The 17,645-nt window shown below is 40.7% G+C and overlaps 1 protein-coding gene across 9 annotated transcripts in view; it reads right to left on the bottom strand.

Moving 5' to 3' along the window:
- The window catches only part of PHKB (phosphorylase kinase regulatory subunit beta), an 80,665-nt gene that overhangs the window by 35,775 nt on the left and 27,245 nt on the right, over positions 1–17,645 (bottom strand). For 8 of the 9 annotated variants that reach the window (XM_065028572.1, XM_065028570.1, XM_065028574.1 and 5 more), the window contains 5 exons: positions 12,108–12,171; positions 6,143–6,238; positions 4,371–4,568; positions 3,635–3,692; positions 833–910 (listed from right to left, as the gene is read on the bottom strand). In XM_065028572.1, the coding sequence (XP_064884644.1) occupies positions 833–910; positions 3,635–3,692; positions 4,371–4,568; positions 6,143–6,238; positions 12,108–12,171 (494 nt within the window). Of the gene's footprint in view, positions 1–832; positions 911–3,634; positions 3,693–4,370; positions 4,569–6,142; positions 6,239–10,196; positions 10,374–12,107; positions 12,172–17,645 lie in introns of those variants that run through there. The other variant, XM_065028579.1, reaches the window with a different exon arrangement.

Genomic DNA, 17,645 nt, shown 5'->3' with positions numbered 1-17,645 from the left:
ACTTCACATCTCATTACTCATCAGAAAAAAGCAATGATCGGCAAGGGCAGAAAATGTGCAATACAATGAACATTCGGTAAGGAAATGTTTGTCTTTCTTACAGAAACTAGTTTGTTCCAACAAGTATTTTAGATTTAAAGAACAAGTCAGACTGAAATATTCTGCACCTACTTGTGTAACTGTACCATAGATGTCACAACAGGTGACTAGTAGTGCTGAGTTTTAAAACTGGATTTTTATGTTGTTTTCTTTAACTGAATTTTGGGCGGATGTGCCTGACGCCATCAACAGCCTGGTCTGCACGTCCTCCCAAGCTCCACAGCGCACAGCTACGTAAGACGGTGCTGATATGACACTCGCAATCTTGCCACGGCCACTGCTCTGAGCTAGAAGCAATTTCTCATGCACATACCAAATTATTTCTTAAATCTTAGGAAGTTAAATGACAACGACTGATGCAAGTAATTTTCAGCTGTGTGCAGGTGGAACATTGAAACAATCTGTCGGTAATTAATATTTTCCTGCAAAGTCAAAGTGAACTTTGTAGAAGATGAAGCAGAGGTGAAGGAGCAATGACTGGGTACAGTGCAAATAATTAACATCAGGAGCATTTTTCCAGATAACATCACTTTTATTACCACACTTTATGATGCAATGTATCCACATGAAGGAGATTATTTAGTATCAGTATTTTGCCATCAGGAAACAGAGTGATATTATTACTTCTCCTTTGCTCTGAATCTCATATTCATTAATAGACATGTCAGTATTCTAATAATTTCTGATAAATAAAAAGCTCGAGTGTTTTAGAAGAATGAGTACCAAATAATACCTTCAGATGTATGTTGAAGCAAAGGATCCAGAAGATCCTGATATTCCTTTACTTGTGCAGGATTTCCTCTAAAAACTCCTGAAAATAACCAAACAATAACTGATTTAGTGGAAGAAATAACTTTTCCGTTGACCCACCATCACAGCTTAATCTCTCAGGGGTCATATAGGTATTATACCTTCACATTACAGAGGTTCAGCACTGCTGACACACCTTGAGATATTAAACAGCACTTGACTCTTTCTGATGCTGCTTTTGGGGAGAAATTGCCAAGTTTGGAAGTACCTTCAATGTTTTTCTAGCAGAACGTAGTCACCCCAATGGAGTCTGACCAATATTAACGTGACCAGCGTTCAGTTCACCAGAAGTTCTTCCATGAAAAGATATTTCAAAAATACCAAAAGCATTTCTGTTCACCAGAGGAAACATGAACTGGACAAGGAACGTTGAGTTTTTCAAACAGAACATTTTTTCTCATTTAAAGGGGAACATTAGATGAAAACTTGCCATCGTACACCTGTCACTTATTCCCATGGTTTCCCTTTGCAGTTCATATGAAAAACAGCCGTAATGTTTCCCTCTTTACCTTACCCTAGAAAATTATCACACTCTTCCCCATTCAATCAGAAATGTGAAAAAGCTTTCAAAAATGTTATTCCAATAGGTCTTATCCACAAAATCGACATTGATTTACTCAGCTCAATCCTTTCCCACAGCTATGGATACGTATCTACTACCCAGAGAGTCCTGGACAATTTCCTTTTGAGCAAAACCCCAACAGGAAAGGAGTGCTAAAGCAGCCACTTTGTGTTCAGAAGGGTGAATTCTGAAAGGCACAAATAAGACAAAAATACCCCACAGACTTATTCATTGAGAACAAATATACCAGAACATCTTATTAAAAAAAATTAGATAGGGATTTAGTTAGCCGATATATATATGTAATAAAATGCCAGCAGACGATCCCAGTACAGAGCCCGGGTGCAGCCGCAGGCTGGAGCACGACCACCACAGATTTGGTTCTTTCCACGGCTCTCCAACGCTCTGTCCAAGCCCAAAGCCTGACGAGTGCTGTTCACTACATCCTCTAACATTCCCAGTTATTTATTCCAGAGAAACAAACGCTGTGAATGTCTGCACACACTAAAGCGCCACACTGAACTACTTCAAAACACCTGAGCACCGTTATGACATAAGAGCAATAGGATATTCTGACTAGTCGCCATTTAGTCTTATTGGCAGATGCTGTAGAGCATAAAAAGATGTGTTTATGTGATAATACAATTGCTTTTATATTAAGAATCATTTAGTGAAGATTACAGCTGGGTAGTAGTGATGATCATCCATGAGGAATAAATCAGTGTTCTAATACTACTAGAAAATGCATAACTAATTCAGTTCTATCTGCTTGCCAGAACTGGCTTAACTCTCCAGGTCTTAACAATCCTATCAAGCTGTCATGGACAAAACAAAAGCTGATGAGCTAATCAGTTTAGCTTATAAAAGAAAAGTGAATATATAGCAAATAGACAGTTACCTGCATATATTCTGCTAGTCCTTCAAAAAGGAAACAATTAAACAGATTTTGCTCATGTGAACAAAAATGGGGGATTATGGGCTGTGATTTACAACTGCGCTGGACAGGCAAACAGGCTTGCGGCTGAACCAGGATTCTAAACATGGCAGCTCGAGTTTTTATTCACTGCTTGCATTACAAAGACATCCAACTGGAATCTACTCCTCCTGTTTAATTGTCTGTTTTGCACTTAACGTTGCTCTGTACACGTTTCAAATTTTGCATTAAGCTTGTGGATTTGGAGACACATGCACAAAATCTACCAACAGAATGGTTCTGTTTGAGGAAACTGTAGTACAGGAATACAGATACCATCTTGGTAGGTGCAAAATATCTATTTTGTACTTTCTCTTTGTAATACAAGAAGAGTAAACTGTTTTCTTTATTCTTCTGCTAACGTCAGTTAAAGATGATCATCTTCCTTGTTCTTCCCCAAACTGCAAGTGGGCAGCATCTAATGTCAGTGCCTCCTCCTCACTATTGGGCATCACTCCTTGAAAAATCTCAAACATTCCTTTAGAAAAATCAATTGTGAAACCTTATTACAGCTTCAAACGATACATTTCAAGCTGTGGGTGGCCACAGAAGAGTTCGGGCAGACAGCAGATTTCTCTGCACCTCACTATCTATTTGGGAACTACCAAACTATTCCACACACTAACGGGGAAAAAACGGATCACCAGATTTTAATCCATTTACAAACCTTCACGGCTGTAGCTCTTAAGTCATGTCCTTATTCAGACTCACCCTCAAGACAAGACTAGGTGACAAGACTAGGTGGTGGCATTTTGTTGCTGCTGGGTTTTTTTGGTCTGATTCTGAAAGCAGAGGACGTGTGTCCATGGGAAAGCCCGGCCGGGAGGCACGAGCCTTTCAAAGAGCAACACGGCCTTTCCCTGGGCCGCTCCCCTCTCCTCTCATTTCTGCTTCGACTCCCACTGCATTTCAGACCCGCTGCAGCACTCGCTGTGTTCTGAACGTCACAGGTTTAAGCTTTTCAAAAGCCCCCATGGAGTTATATTGTAAAACCAGCTCATGTTAAAAATGCCAAAATAGGAGGGGTTGGGTGCTTGGGGTTGTTTAACCCACGAGGCAGAACCCTGAGAAGTTTAGTGCCACTGCATTATGGTTTATTTTGGCAGGACAGGAAAGTCATTTTGTGTCTTTCCTCTAAGTGCTCATGTCTCTAATGCCTTTAAAGAGCAGGAATGTAAAGCTGTACTTACCATCAATTATCATGAAAATAAAAAACAGAGGGAATTCACACTCGATGCCATCAAAGAGCTGAAAAGAACAAAAATTAAGGAGACATTTCACCATTTTGATGTAAGGAAATGTATTTGAATATCCTATTGATTAAATTCAAAGCAACGAAAGACAAACATGAATGCAAAAACATTTTAGCAGCTTTTCATTTAGCTTACAGCTCCATAATTCTACGGGCACTTTAACTGTTGCTTTTACATTTGCTGTGGCTCATTCTCAAGCAGAATATTTATACAGCCTATGTTTGATTTTCCACAGAGAAACTACTGGGGAGAAAAAGCAGTAAATTTTCATTTAGATAACCTTTGCTGATAGACACTGTGGTCAAAAGCAAAACTGTTTTCCATACACTCAGACTGTAGTCAGCTGTGAAATTAAAGGAAATGATAAATAACTTCCTTATTTGTTATGTGAAATCAACTGTACCCTAAATGCAAATGGAAGCACATTCATTAAAAAACAAATCAACAAGCAACTTGCTGACTTCACAGTCTCTCAAAACGCACACGCCAAATTGCAAAACTCACCTCCCTCTCTCAGAGCAATTTGCAAATACTGGGGGGAGTGTCTCCTTCTGTCTTCCTTTGGGTTTTGGGCCAGGGGAGGATTTTGGGGTGGCTTTTCATTTCTTTGGGTTTTGGGGTTTTTGGTTAGAACACCAAAATTTGTCCTTAGATAGGCCAGGTATCCCGTTACCTTAATTTCTGCTGGCTTATAATAACGGCGTGTTTTGTCCTCCAGCGCTGTCCTGTATCCATCTCTCAGAAACCTTTTAAACCCATATTTTCCTTTCAGTTTTCTAATAACTTTATCCAGCGTTTGATTGAACAGAACCTCATCATCCAAAGCAAACGCAGGATAACTGAGACAGGGCAAAAGAGCTGCATCGGTGTTCTGTGGGAGCAGAAATCACAAATTTAGTTAGATCTCCAACAATTATTTGATGCACAAACAGAGACTGTTTAGCTTACTAAGTGAACTACACATTGGGAACATAATCTTTATCAAAATCGTAGTATTAATACATTAAAATAGCGTGCAAAATACGGCTTCTCAAGATGTATAAGGATAAACTACAAGCCAAATATTCAGATCTTTGATGTCCGAGAGAACTCATTTGACTCAAAATCTGACCTACTTTACGGTTGATAATCTGCAGGGATAAGTGAACACATTCTACAACGTTGTGGCTTTAGAACCAACAAATATCCTCCAGGTTATTCCTGAAGGAAACACAAGCACTTGGGTATCCTGCGCCTAAAAGGTGCAATTTCATAAGGTGCAATGCCGCAAAGAAACTACTATTAAACCACTCTTTCTGAAAAGGTTTTTCAGGATTATTCTTCATGCTCTAACAAACAAGACTATCTCATTTACAATTAAGGTGGTAAGTGAATAATTTCAGGAAAAGAATGTGAGTAGCATTTCTCAAGAGCCATGTGCAACTATCAGGAACCTCCAACACAAGACAAACTCCAACACAAGACAAACTCAAGCTTACAGAAACCCCAAAAACTAGTTGGAAGTTCTAATGCTTATGTCAGTGCCGTTTCGTTATTCCCTTCTGCTGATAGAGCCAAGATATTCAACCATTTAAAATACCACATTTTTGCCAATATCATCACTGTGAACCCATAAAAGGAAACAAAAGGACACAACGTTGCTTTTGTAGCATAAGTACCTTAGGAAACCAGCTTCTGTTGGAATATTTCAAGTCTCCAGCAAATAATAAACAGCGAGAGTTCTAAAAGATGATTAGACTCTAAAAAAGTAGCTGACAGTGCCTTTTATTTTAATTATCCAGTATTACAACTCTGCTATAATTCTTCTCCACAATGAGTAAACTATTAATGTTGAAGATTAATAGCCTGCTTCATGAACAAAAATGCTATTATAGCCCAGAATGAACAAAAAAGCACTACTCTATTATCACTCCTTTTAAATTACTGATTTGCAAAAACCAAATCTACCTTTGAACTGAAATAGATTTTTTTTTAATTAATCTATACTTATGTCACTTAGATTTACTGAGGAAATACTTATTTGTAACAGTAGCTTACAACAAGAATCCTCCATACTCAGCCATTTCTGAAAAGCCAACCTTAGAGGCTTCTTTTCTAGACAAAAGAATGAATTAAAGCTCAAATGGTGTTGCAGAAATGCAGTGAGTGTGCAGGGGAGACCGGCCACAGGAAAAAATCACCCAGACCGCAGATCTTGACGTTGCTCAGACGGCTGCCAAGAGGCTCCCAGTTTAAGAGAAATATCCATCAAACAGAGAATGCCATCCAAATTCTGCTTCAAACAACTACCTCACAGTGACATTAAGAAGCAAACACCTAACAACTTCCCAGCAAAATCCTGTCTTTATTAAGCAGAACATCACAGCCATTGTAGAACTAAAATTACATTTATATCCATTTATTTTCTCCACGCTCTCTCGAGGCAAATTTCATTTAATTACTTACATGAGACCTTGACTCCCGGGGTAGCAAAGAACACAGAGTCTGTCTGTTGCGGTTATGGGCATCAAAATCCACAAAGATGACAGACCAAGAGCAGCCCTGGAAAGAGAACATGCCATTGATGTAAGGGAAGGAAGAAAGGTCAGCGTATCCCGGGGAGGCTCCCGGGCGCTTTGCTTCACTCGGGTTATGTTGCAATAGGCTGGTCATTTTAATCACAAAATGTACCGCAACGTCAAGTTGAAAACATTTTGTATTTCCAAATGTGTTTAAACATAACCAAAATTAGATGGCTTTATCTACTAGTGATTATGAATGATATAATTCATTGAGGCTATGAATTCTTCCATTAATTCCTGGAAAGCCACGACTGCATGAAGGACAAAACAAAAGTAGTTTTGCCCGTGACTGCAGAAAATGTTGCAAATAGTGATGGTGAATATTTCATTACAAGTCAGAACACACACTAATTGGATATTCACCCAAGGTAGTGCTTTGGAAAAGCTTCCATAGCAAATGAAAACGACCCACTTTTCAGCTATCGTACGGGCTGTGGCGTCTACACGTTCTCCATAGCAAACCCCATTTCCTCCTACAACCCTGTAATTTTACACAGTATCTCTGTTGGCTTCTTGCTACTGCCTGAAACACTCCCCAAAATCCCCGTAACGGAGATGCTGCTTAAACAGGATCAATAGCACGTACACCTATTATCAGGAGGCAGCTTCTTAGAAACTCAATGCAGTTTGTTGTTGAACTGATATCTTCATATATGTTGTATCTGATAGCGAATCTCAATATTACTATTGAAGACACACTCAGCACTCAACTCATACCGCATACCCTACCATACATTTCCATAAATTCACCAAATTTCTCCTAACAAGCAGCTCCTTTGGTGTACTATTCTCTTCAGAAGACTGTTCCAGAACCCCCCACTCTTCAATTATTAAATAGTTTAATTTCCAAATAAGTTACTTGTGCCAGCACCAGCATCCATTGAGCTGACTTTCCAAACAGAGGGGTTTTCTTACTCATTTAGCTGCGCTCCTATTTTACACAGCTATCATACAAAGTGTCGGCTTGTGCTTTGCTAGGCTAAACAAAATGTGGTTTTCCACTGTCATCATGAAAAATCATCTCTCTGTTCTCTTAATCATTCTAGCATGATATACTGAATAATGCTGAGATAAGAATGTACGGAAATCAATCACATCTGCTTTGTTATTCTCCTACTTTCTTCTTAATCCAGATTCCGATTATCCACAAATCTCTAAATTCACCTCCAAACTCCGAACACAACCTGTTACATGTGTGAACGTGCAGCTCCAAGATCTGTGCTCAGTCCTCTGGGGATTCAAACGCAGACTAATCTGCATTTCATGGGACCACAAGCATCTTGGTTTACAAATGGACTATTTGTCACTTCTCTAAAGGCGGTAAAGCTCTGTGGCAAGGACACCTCACAAAGGCTTGGCTTTTTAGAACACAGAATTTTTTTCCTACAAATATATGACCTGCAGCTCATGTACAAGCAGTTGATCATCCCATGACCGGGTGGAATGGTGCCCATCTTGGTGCTGTTGGAGGGTTTTTTCCTGAGATGTGTATTTTTTCCAAAAGGTACTGTAGCTACCACGGAATTCTTACATTAATGATTCCAATTCTAAGCTATTTACAGTCTGAAACCAATGGTTTGGGTTAACCATACCAAGCCCACATTACAGTACTTGTATAGTGATTCTAAAGTGATTAAGTAAAAACATAAACTGAAAGCAAATCAGTTCACACTGCATCCTAAATGAAAAAAAAAAGAAAACAAACAAACCAACCACCACACACACACAAACCACCAAAGAACCCCAAAGCCCAGCACATCGGAGCCACTGCGACGGTTCTTCCCTACAAACCTCGGCAGAACTTCGGACAGCACAACAGCTTCAGGATCTGCCTGTGATCAATGCACGGGTCAGGGTTGGAACAGAATTCCTGTGCCAGTGTCATACATATTAACTACTTCACAGAGATTTGTAACTATTGTTTCAGGACATACAATACACTGGGAATAAATTTAAGAAATTCAGCATAGAATATATAGCAAAATAAGAAACTAAATAGCTTATTTATCTGCTATATTAAAAGTCTCTTCTCAATGTGTAAATAAATCTTTTACTGAAGGAATGTTAGGATTACAGCTTGACTGTATTTTTATGCTTATAACTCCCACTACTTATGAAATACTTCTGGTACAATGGAGATGAAAATGAACAGCATTTAAAAACCACGAATGAATTCTTTTTTCCATTAAAGCATGTCAAATTCAGATTAAACAAAAAGCCAATCATTTTTCTTTCTTTCTTTCATAATTGTTCTTTATTGTATCTGGCACCTAGGAAGTGTAGCAAAGGATGCATTAAACATATTTGAACGTCAGCTAAGCAGTGCTTTGTTACAGAACAAAAAGTAGTATGATTTCTTTTTAAACGTTTTCTAGAACTTGGGGAGGTAGGGAAGGAACGATTTAATGTGAGTATCAACAATAAGTGACCGTCAGTTTGTCTTCTCGAATGCACAAGGAAACTGCACTATCGTGATATACTCAATGCTACACACATGGGTGGGAGTGTTGATGTGCTGGAGGGTGGGAAGGCCATCCAGAGGGATCTGGACCAGCTGGATCAATGGGCTGAGGCCAGTTGTCTGAGGTTCAACAAGGCCAAGTGCCGGGTCCTGCACTTGGGTCACAACAACCCCATGAACGCTGCAGGCTGGGGAAGAGCAGCTGGAAAAGGCCCTGGGGGTGTTGGTGCCAGCGGCTGAACATGAGCCAGCGTGTGCCCAGGTGGCCAAGAGGCCACCAGCATCCTGGCTGGTACCAGCACTGGTGTGGCCAGCAGGACTAGAGAAGTGATTGTGCTGCTGTACTGGGCACTGGGGAGGCCAAACCTTGAATCCTGGGGGCAGTTTTGGGGCTCCTCATCATAAGAAGGACATTGAAATACTAGAGATTGCAGGGAAGGGAACGGAGCTGGTGAGGGGCTGGAGCACAAGTGTGATGGAGCGGCTGAGGGACCTGGGGGGTTCAGCTGGAGAACAGGAGCTGAGGGGAGACCTTCTGATCTCTGAACTGCCTGAAAGGAGCTTGGAGCCAGGGGGGTCGGGCTCTGCTCCCCAGGAACAAGCGCCAGGAGCAGAGGAAACGGCCTCAAGTTGTGCCAGGGGAGGTTGAGGTTGGATCTGGGGAACAATTTCTTCCCCAAAGGGCTGTGGGGCATTGGAACAGGCTGCCCAGGGCAGTGCTGGAGTCACCAGCCCTGGAGGGCTGGACAGACGGACATGAGGTTCTCAGGACATGGGGCAGTGCCAGAGTTAGGTTATGGTTGGACTTGATGATCCTGAGGGTCTCTCTCTTCCAACTGAAATGACTCTATGATTCTATAACACATGTGTGAGAGCACAGCTACACCACCACATATTTGTATTGATGAGTCTCTGCCAGCAGCCCAGTGTGAGCAGAGTGATCTGCAGGGATGGGCTGGGCAGGGAGCGGGCCTGCAGTGACTGCAGTGACTGCAGTGGCACTGGGACAGGGGCAGGTGCTGCAGTCCCAGCAGTGACTGTGCAGTGGGAACCCGCAGGGTCCTCCCGCTGCTGGAGCTGCTGGGGCTGCTGGGGCTCAGCACAAAGGCAAACTGCTGCAGGCTGAGGGAAGGTTAAAAAGGTTTCTGCTGCTGTGAAATATCTTGGAAACACACTCTCCAAGCGTTTAAGCTGGTTTTGCTTCAGCAATTCATTCATCCATTTCAGAATTTGAAAAAAATCCAGCAGATGCATTTATTGGTGCTTGAGACTTCTGGGAAGGTAACGATAATAGAGAAATGTTTTTTCTGAAATACTGACTAGGTGTGTATAATGTCTGGTCATTATTTAAGATCCTTACTAGCTTCTAGTTCTTAGTGCATATCGGTTTTTAAAATGTACATACATAAACAAAAACTAGACCAAATGGCTGAGTCTTTTTGGACCACAAAGAACACAGTCACACTGCTGCACTCACCAGCAAACAGCCACCGGTATGTCCTGAGCAGCGGATTCTGAACGGAATGAGTCTGTTGTACCACAGCACTAGTGCACACAGAGAGATTAAAAAACCCCACAAACCAAAAAAACAAACAAGCCAACCAAAACCACAGACAAACAAACAAAGCAACCGTACCATGAATAGTTAAGCACAAAAAGTGTGACGGATGCCCAAGCGCACAGAGTCAGAAATCCTCATGTCACAGGGCTCCAGTTTTCTGCCATAAGGGTCTCATAACAGCGAGTGGTGGAGCTCTTCATCGATAAATAAGATTGTTTAATAGGTTGTACTTCTATGTCAGTTGCTCACCAATTTTTCATCCCAGGCATCTGAATAGCTCTGAGAAGTTCTAGTTTAATCGGTTGTTTTCATGTGCATAAACTATAAACCGTCCAACAGTGCTAATAATTATACAACTGCTCCAGCCCATATCTTCCATTTCACCAATAGAGAAATGGAGACACAAATAACTAAGAATGTTTAAAAAATCAAGCAGTACAGAGAGGAACTTGGAAGGTAACTGGGACTCTCCCAGCCACAGCCACACAGTTCACCCAGTTCATCCTCACTACCCCTCACAAACAGCACCTCGGAATTCCCCTTATTCACCATTTACCACCTATATCTTCTCTTCTTTGTACTATTTTCTTTATGGCAGACCAACGTGTTTAACCAAGTTTCTTAAAGCTGACTATTTGAAAGAAATAAGTATCACAATCTGAAAGTCAGCTGCATCTCAACTACAAGACAAAAGGAGAGCAAGGGTATTACAGGCAGAGAAAACAATGCAAATCCTCTCCTGACGCCAGCAAGAATGCACAGAAACTTTACTCCAAAAAAAATGACAACTAGTATTTCAAGTCAAGATCACAATATAAAATTATTAAAACTCCAAAGGATTGCACCCTGCCTAACTGCAGAAAAAACCACACAACTATAAAAATAAGCTGCTCAGGTAGACATGTGTCATTTTTTTAAACTAAGTTTTGAATACTACTCAACCCTAAGAAGAGATAAAGCACGTTTCATCGATGGACATTTAATTTGTGTCGAATACAGCGAGCAAGGTCCATGCGTGCCACGGCACGAGGGCTCCGCGGTAGCTTCACCCCGTCCCCGAGCACGAGACATGCACTAAACTCACCGGCAAGTTTTACAACCTTTCTACACCCACTTAACGCTTCCCAACTTTCTACCAGCACTCCTACCTTTCCTTTCCTTTTATTAATAACATCAAGAGCTTTACTATGACCTATCTCTGCCATTCGTACATTTTCCAGACCATTCGTATGGAAGAGTGTTCTTTCTTTCAGCTATAGACTATGGAAGTTGTAACACCTAAAAAAGATGCACGAAGAAGGGGAATACAAGAGAGAGAAACATCTAAGGGAAGGCTTGCTCTCTTTATTGATCCAAGCCATGTAAAAGGATGGGGAAAGAAAAGATTTTACCATCATGCAACATCAGAAATCAAACCGCAATAAACCAGCGGGATTATGTAGCAGTGGCTTGTTTCAAGTGAATGAGACAGAAGTAAGGTGATGCTTGGAGGTACAGGTGGGCTGGAATATCACCAGCAGATACAGTTCGGAAAGAAAAACCTTTTGGCAACCAAGTCTTTTTTCAGAACAAGCTGTGATCATTCTAGAGCTGCTGAGTCGGTTTGATTTTCTTTTTAAGAAAAAACGTAATTCTTGATAGTAAGGGCACTAACGATCTTATCCGACCAACTCTGGAGCCGCAACGGGAGCAATCTGTTGCAAATTAGCTTGTTTAAAGCTGGAATCTAACAAACTGTGCTAGATATTTCTAGATATCCTCTGAGCCACAGTATAAATCTTTACTGCTAAAGAAAAAGAAGAGAGAGAAAGCAAATATTTTTATTACCTGATTTCCAAAGAGATTGAAACCATTAATCGCTTCTAAAGCTGCTTTTGCCAGTCCCACGGAGCTGAGAAAACAAAATGACAACAGAAAAACAGAGGTATCATCATTCAAGCCCAGACTAAAATTTAACATGTTTGACAGCTTTCAGAGCTATGATCTTTTCTTTACTTTTGTGCTTCAAATTCATGTTAATACAATGATGATGCGGCAAATTTGAGGGTGTCTGGTGGTGTGTTGGGTTGTTTTAAACTACTTCTCAGCATTTTTATGTGTCTTCAAATGTCAGAGAGCAGCTGGCAGCAGCAGGGCTGCTCCCCCCGTGCTGCTGGGCACCTGGCGCTGTGGCTTTCAGGGTCTTGCTGACGGTGTATGAACACAGGATTCACTTCAGCACAATATTTCAAGCCAGCTCTCAAGCATTAAACTTGACCAGACTGATTTCTGACTAGCTGTGGTTATAATAAAAGAACCCATCAATCTGCATTCAGAAAAGGAGGATTTTCGGATGTCAACCATACAGGGAAATGTCTTCCTTCAATTACTCCATCACTAGTATCCATCATGAAGGAAACAAGACCCAGAAATACTACCAACAAGCTTTCAAGTTAGCAAGTTCATGTTTAAAGACATTAAGCACAAGTTCTATCTACTAAAATCGCTAATCATCATGTAATTTTAAAATCTATTTATATACTAAAATATAATTTATTATTACGAAAATTACACTGTACATATAAAGATATACAAAAGAAGACTTTTACAAGGCTGTTTCATTTAAAAAATGCACACTTAGACTTCCTAGAATTGAAAATAAAACCAAAAGTCCAAAAGAGCAGCATTCCCCCTCAATACACATACACACTCAAGATAAGCTAATAGAAATCTATGTGCATTTGACAGGTTTATAGGAAATTCCAAATATGACAGGGCAGAATATTGAGATATTGTTTTAAAGACTCCATGACTATAGATGCCAACTGCACACGTGTCCATCCGACTGCAGTAAAGAGTTAAAGCATTAACATGCATGTAAAGCGCTACATTTTTGCACATTGATTCCAAAATTCTAGATGTTAATGTTACAGGGCATCAAAAACTAAAATATGAAATGAGCTAGTTGGCAACAGTGCTAGAGATTTCAAATGTAATCTATAACACCACCAGATTTGTGACAGTTCCACTGTGGAATACAAGGATTTGAAGTGTGGAAAGGACCTGGCACTGCTTGCTAAGGGGTGACACGAAAGCACAGCAACTAGAAATACCACACAAGTCTGGCTAATCAAATAAAACAAACACCTTTTACAGTCTCTTAGGCAACCTCATAAAGTGGATTCAGAGCACCCGGTAAAACAAAGCCCAGGGTAATTCTCCTAAGTTTATTCATGGAATTAGAACTTTAAACCGTGCCTTGGTCCCCGGTGAGCGACAGAGGCTCTGCCCAGCGCGCCTGCATCTGGCTCTGCTCCTTCCCCTCGCTGCCACTGCCTTCAGAGCTCCCAGTTCCTAGTAGCTTATAATTCATTTGAAATATTTTTAGTCAAAAAACTACGATAAATGAGACAACAGAAAAGGAAGACGGCAGAACAACAAGAAAGTACAAATGTCTACCTTGTTATATGGAAAAGTTAAGAAATATGAAGACATACAGCAAAAGATTAAAAAAGGAAAAAGCAGAATGTCTTGGGCTGACATGACAAAGGATTCAGAGTTAAAAACCACTGTAAGGCTAAACAGAAGTGTGTCCTGGTTTTGTTAAAAAACAAGGTTCTCTTTTAGTGAATTAGCCTGTCAGCTAAAGCTTCATATCAGCTGCATTTTCCTGGAGAACCAGATACGTGTTTTGGTAAACACAGCAATGGAATGAGAAGTTATTGATAAGGACAGATTCACATCTCGCCAGAGGGGCAACGAGAAACAGGTGACCAAGAGACTGACCAACTGTGTATAACATCCCATTCACGTGATACTTCATATAACAGTGGGAGATCACGAGGATCTCGTCCCTTTTCCTTATGGTGACATTAGCAGAGGACCTTGCGAGTCGCCCCTGCGAACTGAGGCCAGTGACAGACTGAATCCAGCTCCGGTTGGCTGCAGAGTCCAGTCCAGGACTTTGGTTGCCGGCTCTGCAGTTGCTGGGACTTTCCAGATTGGTTTTGTATATTTTGTGTTATTTTCTCTATTCTTATCAGTAGCATTAGTAAAGCATTTTTAATGTTTCCAGCTCTCTTCACTGTCCTTCTTTCCCTCCCGATCGCCTGTGCTGAGTGGGAAGAGGGGAGAGGGGGTCAACAATACACCTGCCAGGGTTTGATTATCACCCCGCAATAGAAACCCTCGACAAGGTGACAGAACACGGTATGAGGCCATAGATCAATGCTGCGGGAAGACAGCAAGATAAAAATCAGGGGAAAGAACGGCAAGTTGGCCGGTCGGGCAGTGAACACCCGCTCAGGGGCAGCTACCGGGTGTTTACAACTGGCACAATACACAAATTTGGAGAAAAACAAAATCAAACTATACACACACAAACCAAACCAAACGGACACTGCTCTAGATAGATTTTTGAAAAGTTGGAAGTTTTAGGAAGTGAAAAAAAAGTCTGGGGAAACCAGAATACACCTATTAACAGTTTATTTATTAGCACAGTAATTCCTTGATTTTAAAGGTTATATCCTTTTTTTCTCTAAAATTGATTATCCTCTCAGCCAACCGCACTTTCCTTTTTCTTGCCATGTTTTATTGGGATAAAAATTACACAGTACTGTCAAACAAAGAATGAAAAATCAAACAATTTGTCATAGGACCTGCGTGCCCAGGGAATGGGGAACAAGGATGGCACAGACATCACCAGGAGTGGCAGAAATCACGGCAGGGAAATGGTCCAACTAACAACAGGTGGGAATATGTACTTTCTGTACTTCTGTACTTTCTATTGTGTTTGTTAAAGTCAATAATGAAACAACACTAAGTTAGAAAGAATATTCAGAATATCACTATTAAGCCTGAAGTTCTGTAACAGAGGAGTTGTGACACTATTGACAAACTGCACTATAAGGCCCAAAAACTTTGAGCAACCAAACTGTCAGAAAACTGCAGACATGGACTGGGCTTTATCCTCAATTCTTGTACACTCCATGCAGCTTTTTGGGATCAGGGCAAACTTTTTACCTTTCTGCAAATAAACTGATTTGTACTATTAATTAATGTAAAATACAAAATTTAAAATGTTTACTAACTAATCAATATTTTAAAGACGGGAGACAATTATGATTGAAAATCGTGAAAAAAATTCAGTGCAGAGTTCTAGAATTTGTTTACTTTAAGTACTGATTCACCTGGGTTGGTTTTAATATTAGAAGTCCTTTAGACACTGATTTCAGACTCTCTCATTCTTTTTAACTATTACCAACAGGTTTATAAAGCTCCATCTTTCTTTCTGAAGCGTTGCCAGCAATAGTACTCATGGGATTTATTTCTAATTGGTTCAACAAGAGAAAGCTGTTCAGGTCAACTACGTTCTGCTCCGAGCTGCTGCCGTCAAAGAGGTGAAATCCCTGTGTCAGGATCTGCTGCTGGAGAACGTGCTGAAGGGATAAACCCAACTCGGAAACGCTGTGAATATAATTATTGTTCTGGCTTTGTTTGAAATACCTAAACAAAAATGGAATTGTTCTAACAATTGCTCCATTTTAATTATCACCTAGCAGTGAATCACACAAATGGGTGTGATGACTCAGAACTGAATTTTTCCCAGGACTTAAGTAAACTGCAAACACAGAAAATGAAAATTGGAGAAATCCCACACACTGAAATCTCTGTCACATGTTAAAAGCTCATATTCTTATTCTCCTTTCCCAATAATACTTCTCATGCCAACAGTCACATATTTTCAGAGCGGGGGAAAAAAACTTACAAGGTAGAGAAGTAATAATTGTTCAACAACAACAGCCACTGGTATTCAGATAATGTAAAACTACTCACTCTGTTGACAAAATGGGATGATACTGCTTGAAAAAACCTGAAGACAAATACGGATTCTTTCCTTGAAATCATTTATACTTTACATACTCTGTCATTATTTTACAATAACTCCTACTGCAACTGATTGGTGTTTTTCTACCTCTAGTTATTCAAAGGCCCTGGACACTTCAGTGCTCCCACAAATGCTACTTGCAAATGAAAATATCAGTGTCTCAGCAATAAAATACTGCTTCCTTTTCCCATCACGCAATATTTCTTCACATTACAGTGGTATACCAAGCAGTCCACCATACACACAAGCACTACTTAGATTCCTATAAGTTCCATCGGTAACTGACAGGACAAAGTCCCCCTAAGAACAAAGTCCGAGGATCGCTGCAGTATCAACACCGTCTTCGAGAGATGAACAATCACACAACAGAACACACTCAGAGCTCTGAACACACTTCAGACACCTGCTTCGTTCCTAATCCTTAATGCTTTCCTGTTGGGCAAGTTAGAAAAAAGGTTTTCTATTAAACATCATGCTTGTGTCTTTCCACAGGACACACATTCTTCATACTCTACAATTTAATAATGGAAAAAACTGACTGTTTTAACAGTAAAGGTAAAATGTATTTTAATACATATGGTCAGTCCTCCACTCAGCAACCTGCTCTGAAGATGCTGTGTTAACCTGCTGGACTCCATTCCCAGAGCAAAGCGGCTGCTTGCAGATGGCCCCAGCACAAAGCACCCCAAACACTCTTTAAATGTTCCCCTAGAAATTTCACAGGATCATGAAGTCACTGTTTGGAAAGGACAAATGGAACTCATCTAGTTCAACATGAAATCTCACTTGAAGAAAATACAACAACCAAGAGTGACTCAAGTGACCCAGCACCTCTTCTAGACAAGTGTCAAAAGCCTCCAAGGATGGAGTTACCGTAAGTTCTTTGCAGTGTACTGTGCTGGTGCTTCACGGTGCTGCCAGGGAAGAGGTTTCTTAGCACATCCCTCCTGTGCCTCCCCAGGTGCAATCTGCAAGGCTCACCACAGCCACCCATTAGTGTGATTTCTCACGGATTAGCAAGGGCACTCTGGCCACCATAGCACTATGGTCACATCTGACCTTGACCCGCATTTCGGCAGGGGAAGCTGGCACTAACTGAGAGAAATTGTATTTCCAGCTTGCTAAAAAAGCATTAGTAAACTCACTTAAACATCATTTGTAATTCCCAGTAACTTTTAATTGCTAGATGCACCCTCTCAATAAAATATCTGAGGGCAAACACGAAAATTTGCTGCTTCTTGGTAACTGCTAATCAAAACACAGCTTGAAGCATCCACATCCTTAATCCTCCTCCCATTCAGTTTCTTGGCGCCACGCAGGAACTGTGCAGTTCAACTGGAACATCAAACACCACAAGGGATGTTAACAAAACAACCAACAAAACAACCAACAACCCCACAACAACAGTAATAATTTCATAACTAGACAAAATGAACTAGAAGCAGGAAGGCAGCAGGGTAACAGTGTAACCCCCACACTAGCAGGAAGAGCAAGATCCA

This window comes from Columba livia, chromosome 13 (assembly GCF_036013475.1).
Source record: "Columba livia isolate bColLiv1 breed racing homer chromosome 13, bColLiv1.pat.W.v2, whole genome shotgun sequence".
NCBI classification, from domain to species: Eukaryota; Metazoa; Chordata; class Aves; order Columbiformes; family Columbidae; genus Columba; species Columba livia.
The sequence above is the reverse complement of the archived record's forward strand: the minus strand, read 5'-3'. Positions and strand labels throughout refer to the sequence as shown.